Source organism: Sarcophilus harrisii, chromosome 2, assembly GCF_902635505.1.
Source record: "Sarcophilus harrisii chromosome 2, mSarHar1.11, whole genome shotgun sequence".
NCBI lineage: Eukaryota > Metazoa > Chordata > Mammalia > Dasyuromorphia > Dasyuridae > Sarcophilus > Sarcophilus harrisii.
In genome coordinates, this window is record NC_045427.1 from 227,339,877 (window position 1) to 227,365,493 (window position 25,617).

At 36.1% G+C, this 25,617-nt stretch overlaps 1 protein-coding gene across 1 annotated transcript in view; it reads right to left on the reverse strand.

Moving 5' to 3' along the window:
• Positions 1-1,421: 1,421 nt before the first annotated feature.
• ATP9A (ATPase phospholipid transporting 9A (putative)) overlaps positions 1,422-25,617 on the reverse strand; it is a 154,917-nt gene continuing 130,721 nt past the window's right edge. The window contains exons 19-28 of the mRNA XM_031951642.1: positions 23,254-23,352; positions 18,610-18,699; positions 18,337-18,481; positions 17,123-17,187; positions 14,628-14,783; positions 10,063-10,127; positions 8,950-9,058; positions 8,604-8,661; positions 6,219-6,422; positions 1,422-2,821 (exon numbers count right to left, since the gene is read on the reverse strand). Coding sequence (XP_031807502.1) covers positions 2,685-2,821; positions 6,219-6,422; positions 8,604-8,661; positions 8,950-9,058; positions 10,063-10,127; positions 14,628-14,783; positions 17,123-17,187; positions 18,337-18,481; positions 18,610-18,699; positions 23,254-23,352 — 1,128 coding nt within the window. The 3' untranslated portion in view covers positions 1,422-2,684. The remainder of the gene's footprint in view (positions 2,822-6,218; positions 6,423-8,603; positions 8,662-8,949; positions 9,059-10,062; positions 10,128-14,627; positions 14,784-17,122; positions 17,188-18,336; positions 18,482-18,609; positions 18,700-23,253; positions 23,353-25,617) is intronic.

Consider the following 25,617-nt stretch of genomic DNA (forward strand, 5'->3'; position numbering starts at 1 on the left):
TTCTGGTCTCCGTAAAAGCTAAGCTAAATAATATGATGAAAGCTGGCATGGATGGCATTTCACCAAATCCCCTTGTTCCTTAGGTCAGAATTCTTAAATCTATTAAACACTCTTTCTTCCATTTTCTTGTCAAGTGTCAGTTTCAGTGTCTGATAAAAGCCATGTTTTTCCCCCCATCCCTGAATTAAGAATTATGTCCCTTGACAAAAATGGGGAATATAAAAAAGATCCCAAAGAAAACGTTTTATATGGCAATCATGTCTACATTCCATGATGTGACATCTTCAAACAACCAGCTGAGATTCACAAGAGGCCAGAACTTGATCTGTGTCTCCTAGGTATAATTCTGCCTGTCCAGGATTATTTATAGAGAAGAAAAAGATTATTGGATAATCAAAATAATTTTTTAAGTGAATGAGATATTTTCTAAACTTAAAAAATAAAAAAGACCAAAGACTTCTATCCATTTGACCAAGGAGCCTTCAATATTTGCCAAACCTTTTACATGAGAAACCAATGCATATAATACCAGTCTCTTCAAACATGATCAAGTTGGTTATTTGTAATCTCAGAAAATAAGATCAAATGGGTCTCTGAACCTTATATATAAATGCAACTAGTCTCACATGTCCATTCAGTCTTTTTCTTCTTTATTATATCCTTTATCCTGCTCTGCAAATGGATGAATTAAGAAGATGTGAAGGACTTGGTTTTCCAAGTCAAATGATCCAAATTATACAAACTTAAAGAAGGGGAAAACTTCAATGGGCAATCTATTCTATCATCAATTTATTTTCATTCTTTAAGATGGATTTAGAACTTAGGTGCTGTAAGAGCAATGTCAAAAATACAAACTACTGGACAAATATACTCTAACCCAAAGATGTCAAACATGGAATTGGTGCTCCATTATAGGTACACATGGCCTACAATACTTCCAAGTATGGCTGAAACAGATTAAAATGCAATTGGGAAATATACATAAACAACAAAATAAATAAAATAGATAATATTTGTCATTTTCTAAGTCAAAACATAGCCTACAGAGATCCTTACAGATAATGTAGTGGTCAACATTTCTATTTGAGTTTAACATCACAGCTCTAAGCAAAACAGGGAAGCCACCTATTCCAAGTACCACCCTAGTTGGTAGAAATCGTCCTGGATCGTGATGGGGTTGGGAACTAGACAGTGGTAGCTTTGCTTCTTCAAACTCACACTTTTGGTATATCTAGTATCAGCATCTCACTTTACCACCAGAGGTTTCACTTGCGAAGGTATCATCAGTTCATGAAGTGCTAGAATATGAAGTCAAGATGTTAAGTATATGTTACTAATGAAGACTCATTCATTCCTTCCCTACTACACAAAGTAACTATTATTTAAAGCAATGATTTTAAAACCCAAGAATTCTGTTGCCATATAGAAGAATTATTCCAAATTTTTTACATTATTCTTGGAAACAATAAGTTATGGTTCACATGAAATATTGCTGTATAAGAAACACACCCCCCCCCCCCCCCCCAAGCTCTAACCCCCAGTGGGAGAGAATTCTTTACTACTGACTGCTTTTCATCAAGTTTACCTTCAAATTGGTTTCATTGAAGCACATTCCCTTTCCCAAAGCTGGGGCTGTAGCCTTCTCTCCACTAAAATTTTCTTGTTTTAAAAAGTCATTGATGAATGGTAAGAGTAGGAAGCCTTGGTTTATTTTCTGTTCATCTTCAATAATTTCACTTAACAGGAAACAGATTTTTTTTTTAACGTAAGCGAAGAGTGGCAGTTCTTTGACCTTTCCTTTTTAGTCTCAGACGATTTGAGCCACATCTGCCTTATTGTCTAAAGAATTAGTTGAGTCTCTTATCACACTGTCGACACATTTAGAAGCAGCCCAGCAGCAGATTTCCCATTAGAGAAGTCTGCTGAAGTTTAGGGAAAATTCTTGGAGAGCTAGGTACCATTCAATTATTTGATCCACCACAGAGAATGATGACACCTTTAAAAAGTGACCGAGTCAGGTGGCTGGTGAAGTTGAAAGGAGTGCCATGAGTACTGGACCATAGTACAGTATAACTGGATCTGGGGTTCTGGCCTCACAATTTCAGTCCTGGGTTATTCTAATGAACAGTGGAAAGGGAAAGTGACACCACAAGATTGCAAGCAGATTTCTTTTTAAATAATTTTATATGATGCTCATAGCTTCCTCCCAAATGTACCAAATGCCACTGTCTCACTAGAAAGACAATTTTAAATAAAAATTAAACAACGTTAGGACAGTTCGATACCAAAACAAAACAACTCCTTACAATCTTCATCTCCTTAATAACTATTGCCACATCATGACCCAAGTCATAGTCATTAAGCCACTTTCATGGTGCCCTTCACGAATATCTTGGCCAAGCCATCAATTTTCTATATATTCATACCCATTCAATTCAATGATAATTGAACAGGGAAAAACTGACCCAATGAGATGCTTGTATGTACCCATCCCACCCCAGTTACTCTGCAAAAGGGTTCAGTTAATTGAATTTGTAAAGTTTCTTCTCACTGAAGCAGCACATACAAACAATTACTGCATGATCCAAACACAACTATCATAAGTAGTCGTTAATAGGAGTACATCATTTTTTTTTTCCATCAGTGATGTGCAAAATAAGAGTTCTCTCCAACAGATGAATGGGCTACGACGTGAGCTTTGAGTAACTAGGAGGAGAGAATCGTCTTCGTAGGTATTTCAGGACATAAAGGGGAAGACAGCTGACCAGGGTGATGACCGTGACCTTCCACAAGAATGACACAGTAGCAATGAAGTAAACATCTGCAACAAAAAAGGAAGACATCATTGAACCAGGTCCAATGCATGGCCCAGGGAAATAAAAAGCATATACTACCCAAAAGGAAAAAATATTCCATAAAGAAAATGTACTACCTCTTGGTATCTGTATCCTTCCTGATCCTCCTCAGATAATCTTCCTACAATTACGATCTGCTTCTATTGATGGTTATATAAAGGTTATTAGTTATTCTCTTTTTTTAGACTGGCCTTCAAAGAGTTCCACACCTTGACCCCAATCTACTTTTCTAGCCTTATCTATATTATAAATATAATTATATCTATATTATTCTACATATGTCTTATTTTCAGACCAAAGTGAACTACTCATTAGCCTCCAAACACTGCTTTCCCATCTTTGCCTCATTCTAATTTCTTTTACTGGGAAATCCCTCCCAGACTCATTTATTCCTGCCAGAATTATACTCTTCCTTCAAGACCCAGCTCAAATGTACCTTCTACATGAAGTCCTACTAATTTTCACATGCCAGATTTAATTACTCCCCCATAAATACTATGTTCCTCATCTGGAGGTATTTGTTCTTCCTAGAACTAATTAATTGTGTATATCTAAAATATAAGCCCTCAGAAGATAGGGATCATAGTTCTTCCTATTTATGTTCCATAATGTCTTGCATGTAGCAACTATTCAAAAATAAATGAACAGGAGCTCACATTTCTACACTCTGAAAGTTTGCAAAAATGCTCTCCCTATAACATCCCAATGAGGTGGTTATTGGCAAGCATTATTTTTCCTCCCATTTTCCAAGTGAGGATATATACCCAGAGAGGCTGTGACTTTTCCAAGGTCAAATGACTACAAAACTAGGACTAGGTCTCAAATATCCCAGCCCTTGAGTATATTCTGTCCAATGGACTATATTTTTTACTGTGTACCAAGAGTTTCTCTGATGTCTTTTATTTATCATAGGAATTTTCTAGCTTGGGATTCTTTGTCTCCTTCGAACTCTGAAACTATAATCTGGATACTTCAATTCAAAGGACTAAACCAGTACTCCAGTATTCTCTTTTGTCAACTTTAGTTCATCAGAAATCTACTATATAAACCTGAAATAAGTTCAAAGTAAGTTGAGCTACTTATGTAGTGGGGATCTCTCAGAAGGATCAGCTCCACACAAAGGAAATGAGGGCACACACTTCTCTCAGTATAGGACATAATAATTGATATTTATAAATTTTGAGAGAAGAGGAGTGACCCCTTGTGGTTCTCAGCAATAGGTGGAGAAAGCTCCAGTGAGAAGGAGACATGCAGCAGGAACCAGATTAACTGAACAATGGCAGGCTCTGACTTCTTACAAACCTAGTGGAAGAGGAAATAGGAACTCATTGTTTGGATGCCTTCAGATTTAGAGAGAAGAAAGTGGCACCTTCTGGATTCCAGTTCACCTTCCACCTTCTACCTTCCAGTTCACAAGTCCAGTGATAACGGGAAGTATCACTCCCTTCAGGAAAGCTTTCCTAAGATGTCTCAGCTCATTCAGATCTCTCCTTCCCAGGGAGATCTCTGTCTACAAGACTCCTGTTTGTCTCTGTCATCTGCTTGACATTCATTCTCCCGTGCTTTAGGTTGTCAGTTATCTCTTTATGTAATAATTTATTAATTTATTTATGATTACCATCATATATTACTTTAGGGTTTGCAAGCTGTTTCACAAATATTAATTCATTTTGATCCTCACAGCATAAATGAACATATGCTCATCTCAATTTTAGAAATAAGGAAAACCGAATTTAGGGAGTTAAAATTGAAATCAATCAATCAATCAATAAATGTTTACTATGTGTCAAGAACTGTGCTAAGCAGTGAGTATGCAAAGAAAAAATTTAAAAAGTCCTTGTCCTCAAGAAGTCTACATTCTAATGGGGCCAGAAAACATTTCATGAACCTTAAAACTGCACTGAGACTTTTGGAATACTCAGTAGGACTTGCCCATGATCATCTGGTTAAGTATATCTAGGGCTCAAACCTAAATCTTCGGATGAAATCTAGGGCACATTCCACTATTCCATGTTACTATCACTTGAAAAGATTTTCACTTTTTTTTTTTTTTTTTGGCATTATTACTCACAGCTACTATTACCAGAGGATCATGTTGCAACCTGAAGGTGATCAACTCTGGAGCATGCTAAGATTAATTCTTTGTACAAATACTTGCTGGGTGACTACTACGTACTACGTAATGTGGAGAACATGGTAGGCATGGTCTGTGACTTCATGGGGTTAGAGTCTAGTAAGAATGAGCCATATATATAAATAATATTAATAAAACATGGAATGGCAAAGTACAATAAGAAAGATCCAGATTATTACAGAAACTCAAGAAATGGAAGGATTAAGTTTGGTTGGGAGGAAACACTGTTACCATCAAATGTTCCATTTATATTCAATGTTCATATGGACCCTGTTTTCCCACCCATGGGACTTTTATATTTGAAACTTAACAATTATCTTGTGGCTGCCCTGTCTACTTGAACTTCTGCTCCAATGAGCTCAGCTGGTTAGAGCCTGGTAGAACCAGAATGAGTAGACAGATTACATGGAGATGTAATGTTAGGTAGCTCTGAACCAAAATTTTTCCCAAACACAGTTTATATTTTAAATATCATGTCACAAAATTCTGCCACCTGTCATAAAGAGAACTAAACAAGACAAATGACTCTGCATGCCCAACATATAACCTTACTCATAATATTTAATAAATGCTTATTAGATTAGATTGGATTGGATTAGACAGCCACATGATTTAGCACCAACTGATCAACCAATACTGGAAAAGAGATAGGGATGTGAATAATATCTGTGGATTTTATTAATATAGAGAACTTCTGAGGGATGACAGTATCTCTACCAATGCAGGTTGTTAACACCTTCTTTGCAACTTAGAGTGCCAGAGAATTGTCTAGACTTAAGAGTGCCAGAGAACTGTCTAAACCCCTGAGAGGTTAGATGTCATGATCAGTGTATGTCAGAGATAGTATCTGATGCCAGTTTTTCTTTGAATCTGAATCTCTATCCATTAAACAATGCTGCCCACCTGAAAAACAATTTAAAAATAAGATCTAATGACAGTAGATTATGAATATCAACTTCATGCAAGAAAAATGTTCTTCAGAGCAGCTAATTGGTGTAGTGGATAGAGTACCAACCCTGAAGCCAGGAGGACCTGAGTTCAAAGCTCCCTCAGACATTTAACACTTCCTGGCTGTATGAACCTTTGGCAAGTCACTTTACTCCAATTGCCTCAGCAAAAAAAAAGAAAAGAAAAATGCACTTCATTATGTCTGTCTCCCAACTTAGTGACTGTTGTGAACTTGGATCTCATACCAGCTTTTACTAGGTTTAAATAAAATGACACCTTACCAATGAATTCATGTAAGAAGACCAGGGAGGCGATGTAACAGGAGAGGCTGAGCAGTTCTGCCACTATCATGAGCCAATGCCACGTCTGAATCGTTAACGCCACCATTAGCAGCTCGGTAAGAATCAAGGATGTGAAGGAGATTGCAACAATGTGGACAAATTCAGACTCAAAAAGCAATAATGCTCCATACATAATGATGCTACCTACAAAGTCAGAAAGAGAAAACCCTGAATGAAGTAAATAAGTGAAGGATGGATTCTTCTCCCCAATGTGACCTGGCAACACCCACAAGTTTTAACACAAATATTTATTCATCTTATGAGATAATATTGCATAATGATCATAGTGCTAGACCAAGAGTCAGGAAGACCTAGATTCAAATCCTACCTCTGAATCAGACTATGTGACTAAAATAGCGAACCACTTACACTCTGAGCTTCAAGAAGCTCTTTAAATCAAAGCAAAAGTTCTGAAACTTTGAGTTTCAAAATCCCTTCATATTCTTAAAAACCAGAGGAAACCCCTAACCAAAGAGTTTTTGTTTATATGAGTTATATCTCTCTATCTAAGTTATATCTATAAATAAATATAAATATATGTTATATCTATAAATATTAGAAATTAAAATGTCATAGAATTGTTACAAAAATAGCTTTGAAATTATGTGATGATCAACTGTTGACGAACTTGGTTCTTTTCAAAAATGAGGTGATTCAAGTCAATTCCAATAGACTTCTGATGAAAAGCATCATCCACATCCAGAAAGAAAACTATGGAGATTGAATGCATAGCATTCTCATCTTTGTTGCTTATTGTTGTTGCTTGTTTGCTTGTTTTTTTGTGTGTTTTTCCCCTTTTGATCTGATTTTTCTTGCACAGTATGACAAATATGGAAATATGTTTAGAAGAATTGCATATGTTTAACCCATATCAGATTGCTTGCTGTCTTGGAAAAGGGGTTGGGGAAGGAAAGAGAGTGAGAGGGACAGAAAAAATTTTGGAACACAAAGTTTTGCAAATATGAATATAGAAAGTTATTATTGCATGAATTTGGAAAAGCAAAATACTATTAAAAAGTAAGTACCTTTTTCCTTTCAGATCCCCTGAAAAGGTCTTGAACACACTTTGAAAATCACTGAACTAAGTTACAGATTGTGATCTGTACTAGTGAAAAGTTTCTACAGCTATAAAATTCCATATCCTTGACCTATCAATAAATTCATTCTGCTTCATATCCATATTCAATATTTTTTATTTAAAATAAAAATTGCCATTTCCTGATAATGGCAATTAATGATCAGAAACTAAAACAAGTAGCTAAAAAAAGAAGTGTCAACTACTTCATTATGTGAACAATTTAGCAGTTCTGCATAATAATCAGTCACTGAGTCATAATGGACAAAAGTCATGAGGTGACACAAATAAGGAGGATAATTAACAGCAATATTTTTTCATAAGAGCACATATATAATCAAACAGCAAAGTATGCAGAAGCAAAAAAAAAAATCTACATGATTTTATGACAATATAAATGGAAATAAAAATAATAAAAAATGGAACCCAAATAGTACGTAATTATAATGACTAAGAAAACTGTCCCCAAAGTAGATAGGAGAAAGATGTATCTCCCTCTTTTATTCTTTGCAGCGTTGGGGAGCTATGGGTGTGGAGTATTGCAAACACTGTCAAATGATTTAGTTGATGTATTGGTCAAGTTTGGTGAACTCATTTTCCTTTATTTTTCTTTGTTTAAAGGGATGTTTTGCTAGATAGAGAAAGAGGAAGAAGGAATATACTCAGAAATAAAATTGCTATAAAAAACAAAAAAATCTAAAATTTAAAAAATAGTACTCTCTGAGTAATAATGATGGTGACAGTAGTTCCCCTTTGTGGTTCACAAAGAGTTTCTGCATGTGAGTGAGGCAGATAATATGCGGATCACCAGTTTCTAACAAAGATGGAGAAGCTGAGGTCAGAAAGATGTCAAATGATTTTTCCAAGGTTATAGAAGTAACAAGTATCGAAGATAAAACTGGAATCCAGCTTGTCTAGCTCTAACACCAGCACACATAGTGGCAGTTTTCACTGTACTTGATATAATATATGGCTTCGTATCAAGCCAATACTATGGCTGAATGTCTGACAAATAGTCCATAAACAAAATCTAACACCTCTCTTATGTTTGAGCTTTATCTAATACTTGTAAGGATCTGTAACAACAGTATAAGAAGAAATTCCCCCATCATAATACAACCTCATGGTTCATGATGGCTACTTTGTAATAGAGTGTGATTTCATTTCTACCACAGTAAATAGACACCGTGTTGCCTCCTTTTGACATACCATGAAAAAAGCAAAAAGGAAAATAAATTTCACTTCCTTACCCTGATAGACACTTATCAAAACCCATATTAAGAAGGTCTTGTAGGACAGTGGCCGTCCCTAAATAAAAGACAGAGATTAGAGTTATATAAAAAAATTAACTGCCATCTGCTTTAATTTTACCAGAAGAAAATATCTATTCATTAATTGACAAGTACAAGAGAAAAATTCTGCCTAACTTTATGAAATGTCTTTAAAAAAAAAAAAAAGCACTAGGGAAATTAACTTTTAAAGAAATCAGTATCAGATTTCAGGTATAAATCTACTCCAGTAATTAAGAGAACTAGCCACATTCCAGTCGGCTCAGCTAATACATGAAAGACTATGTATAGAAAAATCATGATGAACCTTAAGGAGGTCCTTGTAGAGTTCTGGATATAGCATAGCAACTTCTGACTTGACATCTTTGTCCAGGACCAGAGAGAATACAGGAAACATAGTGTAAATAGTGGAATACCTAGAAATGAAGAAAAATTATAAATTGCAACTCAGCAATATACAGAAAGAAAAAAACCTCTACAAGACAGACTGTTAGGATCATCCTTAAAAAAATAACCTGCTTCCCAGTATCTGCTTTTAAATTACTCAGTACTAAACAATCCAGGCTCCACATGACCCCATATTTCTTTATGTATATCAGATCACCAAGAACTATTTATACCATGTAAAGCCAAGGCTTTACAAATTCCAGTTGGTTAGAAAGCAGTAATGTAATATCTATTTCATTTCAGAAGGTACCCAAAATCCTTCCAGGCCAGGAATATGGTATAGTCTGGTAACAACAATATAAGATGTTAGGAAGTATATTTACTAGTTTACATTTTTGAAATCCAGAAATGAAGATGAATTATAATATACAAACCCCTTTATATTAAAAATATCATAGAGGTCCCTTGGAGAATCTACACATATAAATAAAGCCCCAATTGACTTAGGATTCTGAGATACTATTTTTGGAAGCCCCTTACACCTCAAGGATTCTATTTACTAAAGTCTCCTCCCCAGTCAGGTGGTTCCTATGCCTTTAAAAGAATGAGAAGCACATATCTGATCCCAGTATCTCATTTTTTCCAGAATCCCCACAGAGACAGTGAGGATATGAAATTAGGATTTTGTTTTTGCTGCCAACTTAGTAGGCAATTAGTCTGGATTCTTAATATGGCAATAGTTTATTTTATTCCCAGGTAGTACACTGCAAGAATAAAGCTACAAAAACAAAACACTCCACTTTTGAAGCTAAGTTATGGTCATGAGATTTAAAATTTTATTTCAAGGGCATATTCAATTACATTTCCATTGATACCTAGGCCTAGTAACAACAGACATGAGTCCAAAATAATTTGGGTACTGAAAGGCTTTTGCAAAATGATTGCATTCCCTTGGAAAATGTTTCCCTTGTAGCCAGATTCCAAAAAGAAAAATCTTTCCTCTAAACATTTCTTTAAATAATGACAAACTTACCCAATGATGAGAAATCCTTGGTAAAGTGGTACAGAAGCAAAGTAAAACACCGAGGAGAAAACAGCCTATGACAGAGAAAGGAAGAGGGTCACACACAAAAAGCTACTCCCAATCCCCTCACACAATTAGAAATCCCCTGATTGAAAATCCACATTTCCTGATTTGGAAGTTTTTGGCTAATGACAATGATAACTCAGTATGAATACAAATAAGAGCTCAGGAGATCAATTATTTTTCTATCTGTACTCAGGCCTTTAGTGGGAAAAAAAAGGAAGTTTGGAATTCTCTATTAGGAGAGTTAATTCTTTGCAGTAAATTTCCCTGCAAAATCAAAGGCAGACCAAAGAGAGTTGCCACCTGAGGCACTGATTAACAGAAAAGCTGAGGCTTTGTTCCTAGGAATGATTCTAAATCAAAGACATTCCATTCTCACTTCCTGAGAAAAGAAAGGACAAATCCATAAAAACTCAAATACTTGTGTGTGTGTGTGTGTGTGTGTGTGCGCACGCCTGTCTGTTTATCTGTGTATCTATGCATGTTTATCTCTGTGCATGGGGATGTGTGTGTCTGTCTGTCTCTGTGTATGTATGTGGATGTCTGTCTCAGAATATGTGTCTGAATATCTTTGTGTATATATGTGTGTGCAAAAGCAAGAGACAGAAACAGAGATGTGAAAAAACACTAAGAGATAGAGAGACAGACTGTTAGGATCATCCTTAAAAAAATAACCTGCTTCCCAGTATCTGCTTTTAAATTACTCAGTACTAAACAATCCAGGCTCCACATGACCCCATATTTCTTTATGTATATCAGATCACCAAGAACTATTTATACCATGTAAAGCCAAGGCTTTACAAATTCCAGTTGGTTAGAAAGCAGTAATGATCAGAAACTAAAACAAGTAGCTAAAAAAAGAAGTGTCAACTACTTCATTATGTGAACAATTTAGCAGTTCTGCATAATAATCAGTCACTGAGTCATAATGGACAAAAGTCATGAGGTGACACAAATAAGGAGGATAATTAACAGCAATATTTTTTCAGGAATTCTTATTCAAGAATTTTTCAATTCTTTATCTCAATAAGAGATAAAGAAAAATGGAGAGAGGCAAAGTAGAAAGTAAAAGAGACAAAGAGAGAGATGAACCATACAGATTCTCTAATGCAGGGGCTACCCTTCCAAGTCACTCCAGTGCTCAGCCACAATCCTTCCCCTGTTACTATATTCTCGAATTTCCTATAGGAATGCCCTTTGACCAAAGGTCAAAGCTATCCAGTGATGAGTATTGGATTTGGAATCAAAAGATTTAGGATTAAATCCCTCTTCTGACACTAGGTGTATCATCTTTCTGGGTCTTAGTTTCCTCTTCTCTACAAATGAGAAGACTTACTCACGGGGGTTCCTCCATTATGAATTAAGTTCCTGAATTTAAGCCTCTTTTTGACTCTTCACCGCTTAGCACAAAGCCTGGCACATGGCACATAGATAGCCAGGAACTATGATTTCACTGGTTTAAGGATTTCCTGAGTAAGAAATTCCCTCTATCAAAGCATGTCAGGACCTTCTCTGTAACTTAAAATTTTAGGGATGCCTAGAATAGTGGGAGGTTAAAGGTCACAGACAATATGTGTCAGAGGCAGGGCTTGAATTAGGATCTTTATGGCCTCAAGGCCACTTCTTTACTCATCATCCCATGTGTTAATCATTTAACAAATACTTGTTGATTGATCAACTGGCCTAGAGGACTTCAGTGCTTTCCCTCAGCTCTAGACCAAAAAGATCCTATGATTCTATGAAGAATAGTTGTCAGTTTTTGTAAATTTTGTTACAAGAATGCCTAGGCTTTGTCTCTAAAGCAGTTTTGCTTGTCTGAATACCTGGGTCCTCCAATGGCCTCTTTCTGGCAAAATGAAAACATTATACCCATTTCTTTTAAACCAAGGTTTTTCTTATTTTTATTTTTTTTGTTGTTTGGGGGTTGGGGGGAAAGAAGCAATATGTGACTTGTCTAGGATCAGTTGCTAGAAAGTGTTAGATGATGAAACTGAATTCAGATCCTCCTGTCTACAGGACTGGTGCTCTATCCATTGTACCACCTAGCAGTCCCTTACCACTGAGTTTTAAATAAATCACTGTCAAATAGAGAATAGAGAAGACTTCTTTTATTCCCTAGTGCTGAATACTCATAAAGTCACCCTAGTACAGTTACCAGGTACTAATGGTTTAGTTTTTACATGGAAGAAAAGACAATTCTCTGTCCCGATTCTCAAAAATATATATATATATTTTTTGGCATGAATTCTTAGAAACATATGGATAACGGAGAAGTAAGCTCATCAAGCCAAGATTCCCTACGTGCATCCAGTGATGACAGATTAATTTCCAAATGATTAAAAACATAGCTTTGTCCAGCTCAATGCTTATGTTAATGTAAATTAAAAGCACAGATGTTGGTATGACTAACCACACCAGCTGTTTGGATTTGGAGAATTTTGATGAAAATAAATTTGAGGGTTCCCCATTATGACTTCTTTCCTCCACACCTTGCCTCTCCGTAAATGGATGAGAGACAGGATAGTGTAGTGGAGAGATCATGGAGATGGGGGAAAAAAGAGACCTGGCTTTGGTACTTCCTAGCTGCATGGCCCAAGGCAAATCATAAACTGAGTCTTAGTTTTCCCATTTGCAAAACTGGGATAATAAAATTCACATTACCTTACAAGGTTATTGAGAGAAAAATGCTTTCACAAATACATGCATGCACTCAGGCACATGTGTAAGTCTCTATGTATATATACATGTGTACATGTATATGTATATGTAACATGTTGTGAATGTTACAAAAATAAAAGCTATCATCAATGAATAATAATCAAAATATTAACTAATGAAATAAATACTTAAGAAACATGCACAAATTTGCTAATCAATATGCCACCCTAAAGACACAATGGGGTAGAGTAGCACTAAAATTATCACATACATTAGGTAAAAACTAATGACTTTCCATTTTTTAAAAATTTCGATAGTATTTTGTTTTTTCCAATTACATATAAAGGTAGTTTTCAACATTCATTTTTGTAAGATTTTAAGTTCCATTTTTTTTTCTCCTTCCCTCATTTCTTTTCCCTCCTCCCCAAAACAGCAAGCAATCTGATACAAGTTATACATATACAATCATTTTAAACATATTTCTATATTTGTCATACTGTGACAGAAAAATCAAAATAAAAGGGAAAAACCATGAGAAAAAAAAAGCAAAGGAAAATAAAAAGGTAAAATAGTATGACTAATCTGCATTCAGTGTTCATAGTTCTCTCTCTGGATGCAGATGGCATTTTCTATCCCAAGATTTTCCATTTTGAAGGACAATATAATTTTCACAAAAGAACATATTTAATTATGAATCAAAATTCCACCTCATGTTTGTACTGTTTGAAAGTATTCTAGAGAACAATTATTTAATTTTATTCCTTATCAGGAGGGAAGGCAAGCAGTAATATTTCCCTTTAAAAAGTGAAGTTTGACAGTAGCTAAATGGCATATGTGGCATCCAAAAGCTGCATATTAGCCAGGATAGATCTGAGGTCCAGTGACAGCCTATCCCCGATTTTTTTCCAGCTAGTTGTGGATATTTCTACCCAAATTCACAAACAGACTAAACTTTGGATGACTAAATTAGCCCTCCTCTCCTTATTAGTTTCAGAAGGATGTTTTTGTAAACTGTTCATTGCTAAGCACCTGGAGTTCAGTTTCTCTCTTTAAATGTTGTCTTAGACTGACTCTGCAATGAGCTTGAAAACCAAGCCATGTTTACTGCAACTTCCTAGTTGTGGGCCATTTTTTTCTGTAGCAAATCTCAATTATTCTTATATTAGATATTAATGGTGATAATAACAATGAGAATGATTAACATTTACATATCACTTTAAGATAAGAAAATTATTTTACATATATTATCTCATTGGATCCTCACAACAACCCATGAGATAAATATTCCCATTTCACAGAAAAAAAAAAACAAACAGAAAATTGAAGTTGCCAAGGGTTACAAAGCTAGTTAATGGCTGGAGATGGAATTCAAATTCAGGTCTTCCTGATTTTTAAGTGTGGGCTTCTACTGATTTATCATTTAGTTATGTACTCTTCCATATATCAAGGGGTCTTCATATTAGACATGAACCTTTTATGCTATCCTTAACTACCTTTCCTATGGTTCACACCAAATGCACAGATTCATGATATATTCTCTGTGCCTGTGAGTATTGCTCTTCCATGAACATAGGTCCTAACTCCTTCATGTCTTTATCATTGTGAATTATTGTGATTGAAAAATTTCCTCCTTTGATGACCAACCTTCCAATGGGTGTTTTTAGGCAGCAGATACCTAAACGCAGTGTCTAGGCCAAAAATAAAGCCTCCCCTGGGGTTAGCATTTCACATAATGTCCTTAATATTTAAAAATCAGCAGCCACCACCTAAGTCAATCATTCATTCAACATACAGTGATCAAGTATATTGGGCGCACAAGACACACCCAACAGGGACCCCAAGGTTTTATTTACCTGCATGGTGCTGATACAGAGGCTTCTGTGGATAACAAATTGACTGAGGGCGGCTGAGCGTTTGTAACTGTTCCTTCCATGAACCATAAGTAACCGGCCCAGATGTTTAAATTGAGTGACAGAGAAATCTGCAGCAAGAGATGCTTGTTTTCCTTCCTAAAATCCAATGAAATTGAGCACCATTAGAGTACAAGAGGTCAGAGTAAAAACTTTTTTTTTAATTGAAAAAACAAGACATTCTTTGGGAACCTTTGAGGGACTTCAATAAAAGAAATACTAGTTCTTTGATTTCAAGCTACACATGGTAGGTGGTCTGACTTGGAAGTTCAGCTTAAGAAGCAGAGGTAATTTAAATAAAAACATTCTGAATTACAAGTCAATTACAATTTTAGGGGGATAACTAGATACAGTAATAAATGTTACGTGGATAAACCAACCCCAGAATTTGTAGCTGAATATACCAAATCCTCCAATGATAGTTAATGCTTAAAAAAAAAAAAACCCAAAAAACAAAATTCAGTATTTTATGAGTTAGCTCAATTTTGTCCCAAAGGAAAAATAAGCTCTTCTCAGATGTAAAACTCTTCTTTGCCCTTTGACCCAAAGATTTCACTAATAAGACTGTGCCTATCTAAAGGTTGTTAACAGGAAGGGGGAAAAACCCAGTGTAGCTATATGAAAATATTCTTAAAATAGTCTTAAGACTACCACAGCTAATGCCCTATCTACTTCTGCTGCATCACATCATTATAGGAAACTGGAAGTAATCCGTCAGTCCAAAAATTAGGGATTGAGTAAAATCCGTAGCACATGAATGCAATAAAACTTATGCCATAAGAAACAGAAAGTATGAATAATACAAAGAAATATGATTATGTTTATATAAAAGTTATATAAAGAAAGACTCAGGATAGAAGTGGGACTGTGATTTCACTTGTAGGAACTGCTGAGTGAGGAAACTCTCACCACCAAAGCAGGATGGCAACTACTATGCAATTTAGTCTTAGAGAGCTGTCTGGCACATGGACAAATTAAATGACTTGCCTAGAATCATTCACTTAATTTTTGCCTCTTAACCGATTATATCATGTTGCCTGCTATAAAGTGGACTCAAAATAATAGCAAATATACATGCCAACACTGGCATAAGCAATAACTATGTTATTAATAATAATGATAATAATGACAATAATAAATAGCAACAAAATTTGGAAAAATAAAGTTCAGAAAAATAAAAATTCAGAAAAGGGTAAAGAAATAAACAGGGAAGCTGTTCTATTGTTACTTTACTAAAATTAATACTTTAGATTAAACCAGGAATTTCACTGGAATAAGGAATTTCCACTGACCAAACTCCTTTTACAAATATATTTATTTATTCTGTGGTTTACATTCTCAAAGAATTATTTGGGCAAGAAAAAATTAAGTGACTTATTCAAGATCACATAGTATGTGTCACTGGACAGACTTCCAGTTATTCCTGACTCATGAACCAGTAACTGTCTATTCATTACTTTTTTTAAAAGAAATTTTAATGGGCAGAAGCTTAAGTTTTCAGATACAATATTTATTGTTATCTGTAAATTCAAGTATTTATCTTTGGTAATGATTAAAGAGTTCAACTTTTTTTTTAAAGAGTGAGACTCTCTTATTTCACTAAGGATGGAAGATGAGAGGTTACTTATCGGTCCATCCCACAACTGAATGGAATGAGAGATTAGACTACTGTGCTTTCTGACCTAGGTCAATTTATCCCATTCTTAGACATCTTGGTGATCCCTCCTTACAGGGGGCTAACCATATTAATGTACAACTTACATAGTGAACTTACATAGTAACTTACTAGTGAAAAATCTCAAAACGTGTGACAACAGTTAACATTGATCATAAAGTACTATATAGTCTATTTTAGAAATAATTCCAGGAAAAAAAAATTATTTAAATTTTTTTTTCAGTAATTGGCATTTCAAGGAATAAATTTTAAATATATATGGCAAATGTACTAATGTGGTTGTCTCATTTCCCAAGAACTCATTTTCCATGTAAAGCTTCTTACAAGATTTCTTTTGTTCTAAATTTCCCAGCAATTTCCAAATGGACTTTTAAATGGAACTTAAGAAGAAAAACTGGGTGAAAGAATCAAGATGGCATTAGAGATTATGTAAAGTTGAAAGGGAACCTAGAGGGTAATTTCGTCATTTTTCAGATGAGGAAACTGAAACACAGGGAAGTTAAGTGACTTGCCCAAGATCACACAGCAGATAAGTTTCTGCAACAAGATTTAAACTTAGGTCTTTCTGATTTAACATCTAGTGACTTACCACAGCTAGTGCCTTATCTACTTCTGCTGCATCACAAGATGTATAGAACACTGATAATAAGTGATACCATTCATAAGACCCTAACAAATCAGCTACAGAAAGACTCAATAAACAATCAAACCAAAAAAGAAAAAAAAAAAAAAAAACCCTCTCTTATTTTATGCATTCACTCACCTTTCCTTCTACCCCTACACCACAATCAGATTCCTGAATCATGCTCACATCATTGCCTCCATCACCTACAAGCCAAACAGAAATAAAAACTAGTGATTATAGGGTGGTCAGAAAACAGGGCTCCCATACCCATTTTTATACTTCAAAAATTTTTTTTTCATATATTAGCTTGTGGGATCCTTACAACAACTCAGTGAGGTAGGTACTATTATTATCACCATTTTATCAATGAGGGCTTCCTGACTCAGGAGCCAATCCTCTAACTACTATAACACCTACCTGCCTCTAGCTGTCAATAAGGAATCTCATTCAAAACATGGACCCAATGCTCTTCACCAAATAAAAACAAACCTGGGAACTACAAAAACTGGTTTTTACTAGGTTGGTTAGCCATAAGCACAAACTAAACAAAGTTTTTCTTCTTCATAAAGGGAAATATTTAAAGATCAAAACAAAAAGTTGAGAGGTGAAAATTTGGATATTGGTAAGTACTTGATGCTCAGGCATGAACTTGATCTATTAACCAGTTAATTAGGGAGATCTGCTAGTCCTCTAAACGATCTGGTATCAAAAAATAAATAAAATGCATGATCTGGCATCATTAGTATCATCCCACAACCTTGAGCAGCAAAGTCTTTAGAATAATAATAGCAGCACGTGTATCTATTACTTTACAATTTGTAAAAGCACTTTCTTTTAAAATAAACCTTTGAGTAAATAGTATGAGAATTATTATCCCTATTTTACAAATGTGGAAACTGAGGCTTTAAAGGTAAAATGTGGTTCAAATACCACATCCTTCATCATGCTCTCTCTGATTTCCTGATTTGCCCCACTCCATCAACACCTATCATCTTCCCTCCTAAACCAGACATATGTTATTTTAACTTTGCAGCCCTAATATACATGTTATGGTAAAATAGGTATTATCATTGTCTTTGTGGATATCTTATCTCCCTACTAGATTGAGTTCTATGAGGGTAGAAATTGTTTCTTATTTAAAATTGTAAATCTCCAAGACCTGGTACATTCCTTTGCACACTATAAGTGTGCAATTGATGTTTGTTGAATATGAAAATAAACAAATTACCACAAGACTTATAGCTTAATTTAAGTAGAACTAGGTTTAAATCTAGTGTTCTGAATACACCACGCTGCCTCTTTAGATAAAAGGAGTTAACTGTAATTGAACCTGAAGACTTAAAAATTCCTACCTACTGCACAAGTGAGTTTTCCCGTCCGTTCTTGGAGCAGGCGCACAATCTGGGCTTTTTGGGTGGGGGCGCAGCGACAGCAGACCACTGCTGGACATTGGCAGGCCAACTCCATGAACTCATACTCGTAATATTTCAGACACACCTGAGTTAAGAGAACACAAATCAGTGTGGATAAGATTATCACCCACATGCAGCTCACCACAAAACCAGGACCACTGCTTATACTTCTGTCACTTGGCCCTTAATAATCCCAAAGATTGCTGTGCCTACCTCTAGGGAGTCGCCAGAGATGACCAGGGCACAGTCATGTTTCCTGCGGAACGCATTCAGCTCCAAATGTGCTTCTCCCCGATTAGTCACCTGAAAATGAATGAAGAAGGGGGAAGAACAATGCTCCAGAGAAGTGGCTGATAAAAACATTTTATCCTGAAATACTTAATGTTTGGGCTTCAGTAACTACACCAACATCCTCCATTCTGATCATTTCTATAAGGCCAGGACTGATTTTTTTCTTTTTCCTTATTTTTTAAAAAGGGACAAGCTTCTAAATAAAACCCTCTGTTCAAAATGAGCCAAGATCTATTTTCTTACTGGTTCCAGTTACTCCAAATCCTAAAAGAAAATAGGAGGAGGCAGAACAGTGTCATGGACAGAGAATTAACTGGTGTTGGAGTCTTAAAGACCTGGTTTTGAATTCCAAATTCCTTACTTATGAGCTGTGGGATCCTTGGCAAGACACAGCCAGTTCTCCAGGCCTTCGTTTTCTCAAGGACAAAATGGGAATTATAAAATCCCAATTATGTACCTCACTGAGTTATTGTAAGGACCACAGGAAATAATTTGTGCAAAATGTCTTATAAATCTGAAAATATTATATAAATATGGGCTATCAATTGAATCCAATCCAGCTTTGGCATTGTGCTAGATACTAGAGAATAAAAGAAAATTTTAAAAAAGGAGAACAAGAAGAAGGAGGAAGAGGAAGAAGAAGAGGAGGAGGAAGAGAAGGAAGAATAAGAGGAGGAGGAAGAGGACGAGGAGGAGGAGGAGGAGGAGGAGAAGAAGGAGGAAGAGGAAGAGAAGGCCAAAAAGTCAGCATCTACTCTGAGAGAGCTTATGTTCTCCTAGAATGATAAGAATGTGTATAATAACAGTTGTTTATAGCCATGATAATTTGATAAGGAAGAAGGCACTAAAAACTAGGGGTTCAGAAAAGGCTTCGTATATATAGCATAATGCTCTGTTTCACTAATTGTTAAAAGCTTATCTTCCTTAGATGACAGATGATTCAGAGTACATTTACAGATAAGAGTATCTAGTCCCAAAAGGATGATTTATCCCTGCTGTAATACAGGAAAACATTTAGAGCAACTAGGACTTTGGCTCTGATTCAATTAAGGAGGATTTACAAATCTCTGCTCAATTACAAATTTGCTTTTTTCTGCCTCTTTCAAAGCCAAGTTCTTAGCATTAAAAGTGTACCAAGTATCTCCAAGTCATTTAGAGCAAATAGAAGAAACTTTAATGGGTCTCTAGAAGGACAGAGGAGCCACATCTGTGATTTCATCAGTGTGGAGAAATCCCTGTGAGAAAATGCTTCTGCTGATGTGTAATGCCAATTGATTTAGTCATGAGAGAATTACTTGGGACTCCAAGAAGTCATGTAATTTGTCTCTAGTCACACAGGACCAAATGGATCAGAAGTAGACATGTAAGCCACGTTTTCTTTTTACTTTTTCTTTTTTTTTTTTTTTAGTTCCAGATTTAAATTTTTTTTTTAATTTTTATTTATTTTTATTAAAGATTTTTAATTTTCAAAAAATATGAATGGATAATTTTTCAACATTAACTCCTGCAAAACCTTGTGTTCCAATTTTTCTCTCCCTTCTCCCCTTCCCTATATAGCAAGTAATCCAATATATATTAAACATGATAAAGATATATGTTAAATTCAATATATGCATACATATTTATATAATTATCTTGCTGCACAAGAATCAAATCAAAAAGGAAAAAATGAGAAAGAAAATAAAATGCAAGCAAACAACAAAAAGGGTGAAAATGTTATGTTATGAACCATACTCAGTTCCCACAATCCTCTCTCTAGGTATAGATGGCTCTCTTCATCACAAGATCATTGGACCTTGTCTGAATCATCTCATTGCTGAAAAGAGCCATGTGCATCAGATTTGATCATTATATAATCTTGTCGTTGCCATGTACAATGATCTCCTGGTTCTGCTCATCTCATTTAGCATCAATTCATGTAAGTCTCTCTAGGCCTTTCTGAAATAATCCTGCTAGTCGTTTCTTACATAATAATAATATTCCATAACATTCATATACTACAATTTACCCAACCATTCTCCAATTGATGGGTATCCATTCATTTTCCAGTTTCTTGCCACCACAAAGAGGGCTGCCACAAACATTGTTGCACATAAGGTCCCTTTCTCGCCTTTTAAGATCTCTTTAGAATATAAACCCAGTAGAAATACTGCTGAATCAAAGGGTATGCACAATTTAATAGCCTTTTGAGCATAGTTAAGCCAAGTTTCCTTAACCCCAAGATGAGGTTGTTCTCTCTGTCCATTACCTCTCCAGGTAACTACCTCTCTAGTATCCAATTTAGAGTTTCTCCTTATCACCACACTGATTAGCTTACCTATTACAATTCTAAATCCTAGGATCATGCCATCTACATGAAGGTCAGTTAACACATACAACAGTATTGCCACCTCCCTGTCACCAGAGGCCTTGGAGCAAAAGCTATACAGCCACTTTTTCTGGGTTTTTATAAACCTGATTTTATATAATGATGTCTCAGATCCCTTACTTATGAGCTGTGGGAGCTTTGGACAGTTCTCAATAATGAGAAGGCAATGACCATTCTTGAAATACAATTTTGCAATTCCATGATTCTACAGGAAGCATAGATTCTCTAAAGAGAAATTCAGCATGATCTAGTAGATAGAAAGTTGACCTTGGAGTCAGGAAAACCTGGGTTTAATTCCCATTTTTAACATATATTGGCTATGTGACTCTAGCCAAGATGCTTCATTTTCAATATTTTAAAATATTCAAATCAATAAGTAAATATTAATCAAATGCCTATCAGATGCCAAACACTGAGCTAAGCTCTAGGGATACAAAAAGAGGAAAAAGATCAACCCTACCTTCAAGGAGTTTACAATCTAATGGGGGAGACAACATGCAAACAATATACAAAGCAACCTATATATAGGAAAAATAGGAAATAATTATTCTAGGGAAGGCATTAGAATTATGAGGGGTTAAGAAAGGTTTCCTATGGATGGTGGGATTTTAGTTGGAACTTAAAGAAAGCCAGAGAGGTGCAGCAGTTTTCTAAAACTCCAAGTTGAAGAGAAAGTGCTAGTCAATATTGGCAGGGAGAGATTCCTCATCAAGAGGTTCTATATACCATTGAAATCAGAAGGACATTTCCTATTTCTAATATATTCTAAGGGGGAAAAAATGTGTGTGTCTGTGTATGTGTTCTGTGTATGAGTAGCAAAGGCCAGTAACCAGTGATCCTGCAAATGTATATTTTTTTAGCCCATTTCTAACCTAAATGGTCATGGACCATTCCTACATGTGCACCATTTCTCAGAAGAGGAGGAGAACCACCTCTAGATGGAAGGAAAGGACAAGTCATGACTGACTGAGAGATCCAAACCTTGTGCACTGCTCAGACATGCAGGTCTGAGATGAACTTGAAATACTATTTCAGCAGTTCCACAAAGTTGCCTTTACTTTATATAAGATTGTGTGTGATGGATTGTTGCTTTACATTTCTGCATTTGTTTAATGGATGGTTATGAGTCTTCTGTGTTTAAACCCCTGCAATGTACCTTATATCTACATCACAGAGTACCTTTTCTAGTGGAAATCCTGAAAAGTTCTGGACATGAATTATATCTGAGCTTTGTTTTAAGAGATATATCCAGGGATACTTAAGGGAGAGATCACTAAGCCAGAGAACCAGAAAGAATACTGACCCTTCTCCCTGGAGTCAGGTTCCCTTGGAATGAGCTTAGTCCATGGATTCCAGAATCAGAGTCCCTTGCAGAGAAAGGGATCCCTGGGCAGCAGGTTAAAATTATCTCTCTATATGCAAATACATGTGTGTGTGTATGCAGAAAGAAAGAGAGAAGGAGGAGGAGAAGAAAAAGAGATAAAGAAAAAGATTTAAAAAGAAAAAGTTTAAAAGAGGAAAAGATTGAAGAAGAGAAAGAAAAGAAAAAAACCTAAGATTTGGAGTCAGAAGATTCAGTAACAGACCCTAGTAGTGATAATCACAAGCCATGGAACCATAGATCACACACTTCAACTCTCTAACCCTCAGTTTCTTCATGTCTAAAACAGAGGGAATAAAGCTTGTGACCTAAGAATAAAGCTATTCTTAACCTTCTGAAAGGAGAAAATCCTTTACCTTCATCCCAACTCAGCACCTAATTCCAAGCACTGTTTAATCCCACTTAAACCAATTACACCGTCTTCTATTCTTTAGCTCTCCAGCTTTGATGGAGGTGTCAATTAGTTGTATCTGATTTTCCCCCCTCATTTTGGGTTTTCTTGACAGAGATACTGAAGGAGTTTGCCATTTCCTGCTTCAGTTCATTCGACAGATGTGGAAACTGAGGAAAACAGGGTTAAGTGAATTGCCCAGGATCACCTAGCTAATAAGTGCTTGAGACCAGAATTAAGGTCCTTCTGACCCCAGGCCAGTGCTCTATCCATTATGTCACCTAAGTGTCCCCAAATTAGCTATAGCTAATCCTCCTTACCTCCTTTTCCTCACTCCTAGCATTCCCCAACAAGAGATTCAGCATATGCTCTGGAGAAGGCCACACTTACCACACTTTGCTTAGTCTTAACACAGAGAACACTCACCAGTCTAAAAATATGGATGTCCTGGTTCCTGGTTACCAGATGTGCATTCTTGGCTGTACATGTGGCTGTCTCCAGTTTGTCCCCCGTCAGCATCCAAACCTGAAATTAAAACATAGAAAGGACTCATGTTAGCTCGTTTTTGAGACTGCCTGCGTCAGCTGAGTTTCTAAGCTAAGCTAAGCTAAACCTGATCTATTCAATTTGCCTGCTTCAGAACATGCTGTTTGAAAAGGCTTCACCACAGGAGATGCCCCAGTTCATGAGTCTGGGAGTTGGGGAGCTTCCCATAATAAGGACAATTTGCGTGCAGGGATAGCCCCAAGTTAACAAGTAGACCAACATTCTGGTTCAAGTTATTGAGGCAGGGAAAAGGGGTTATACTGAAAAGGCCTGACTGTCCAAAAACGTTTCTTCCACAACCCTACCACCATACCAGAGATAATCATTGACATCATTCTTTAATAATCTTTTTGGAGGGGGAAAAAAAAAAAGGAAAAAAAAAAAAAGCTTGAATTTCCCAGCTTGCTGGAATGGAGATAGGATTAGACCTGAAAACAGAAGACTTTAGCCCATCACTTAATAGCTATCTGCTTAAGCAAGTCATTTCTCTGTGAGCTTCAGTTTCCTCACCTGTAAAATGGTAATAATATTCCTAACCGAAATTCATAAGGTTCTTGTGAAGTATCAAATCACTTTAAAGTCATATAGAAATATTTGATGCTACTAGATTGTCTAGGAAACTCCACATATTAACAAATAAAATAACAATTTTTTAAAAATTAAACTACTGCTGTTCTTTGAGGGTAGAAGGAATACAAGACAGTCCTGAAGAAGCAAGAGCAAGGGCAGAAATATGGGGTACTGAAGTTGATGGAACAAGAGAGAGTAAAATAAATTACGGGAAGGAGGCAAAACAGGATTTCTGTGTCAATTTTCTCACAATAAACTTAACTTAATTTGTGTGCTGATACTTGGCAATGGGATTTAGCCATTATGGAAACATGTAAACACACATTCACAGACACATGAAAAGACAAATAGCCACTGAACTCCATTAAAGGTCAAGACCTTTAGTGGATCTTAACTCCAAGATGCACCATTTGTGTCTCTGGCACGAATATAAAGAAACTTGGCAATTTTTTGATGCTGGCCTGAGTTATTTGTGAGAGTAATATCCAAAGATATACAAAAGCTATTTGTCAAACAGTCTACTCTCATGTCCTCTGCTAAAGTCCTCCTCTGACACTTCACTGGGTCATGGAAGTGACTCTAGATTCTTGAAGACTGTGCCCAAAGAGCAGAAGCTCTGGCAGGCTGTACCAAACTGAAAAGGCTTCCAAGACAGCTCAGCAACAGTCTATGGGTCTGCTTCTAAAAGACCTAAGTATTCATCACCAGAGGACTGACTACCAAATGACACATTTCTTTGGCCACAGCACCTCATGAAGACCCTCTAAGGGAGGAAAGGGCTCTAAAGCTGATGAAGGTATGAGTAATTAGAAGGAAGAAGTCCTACTGTGCCTATGTTCAGAGGTTAGGGTCTTTGATACCTATTAGAAACCAGTGTGTTCAGCATTCCAGTATGGGGTGAAAGGAAAAAAATCTCTCATGGTGTTCCCTGGTTCCCATTTATCTTTCATATAAAAGATCTTCTTCTCCTCTTGGCAGAACAGTGCCAGCCATGAAAGAATCACCCAGGGAAAGCTGGATGAGAAAGCTTGCTTTGATACCAATTTGGGAGAGAAGAGCTAATTGGCAGATCTGTCATCTCAGTTTTGTATACTAAAATTCAACAGCTTTCATGTCTATCTAAATTATAATAAATGGACAGTCAGACTGATTTTATGAAAACAGGATTTGTTCAGCTATTTTCTCACAATAAACTTAATTTGCGGGTTGAAGGTTAGCAATGGAATTTAGTTAATATGGAAACATGTACACACACACAGACACATGCAGACAAATAGCCATCAAGCTCCCCTGAAGGTCAAATCTTGACTCAAACATGCATCATATGTGTCTCTGAAATGAATTTAAGACTTGTTTTCTTCTTTTACTCAGAGCCCAAGGGAATGAACCCTAGGCTACATTTGAAGACCATTGGATCCTAGAATCGGTGCTGAAAGGGACTTGAGAGGTCATCTACTCCAACCCTCTCATTTTACAGTTTAAGGAAGACCCAGAGAGAGTAAGTGACCTTCCCAATGTCACACAGGCAAGTGGGAATTTGGATCCAAGAGGTTTGACCCCACAAGAGCCAATGTTCCTTCCATCAATACAGGACAAAGAAGAAAATTAATGATGAACTGAATGTTAAAAACCCTGTTTTAATCCTCAATCCTTATAAATTTCCTGCTTCTGTAT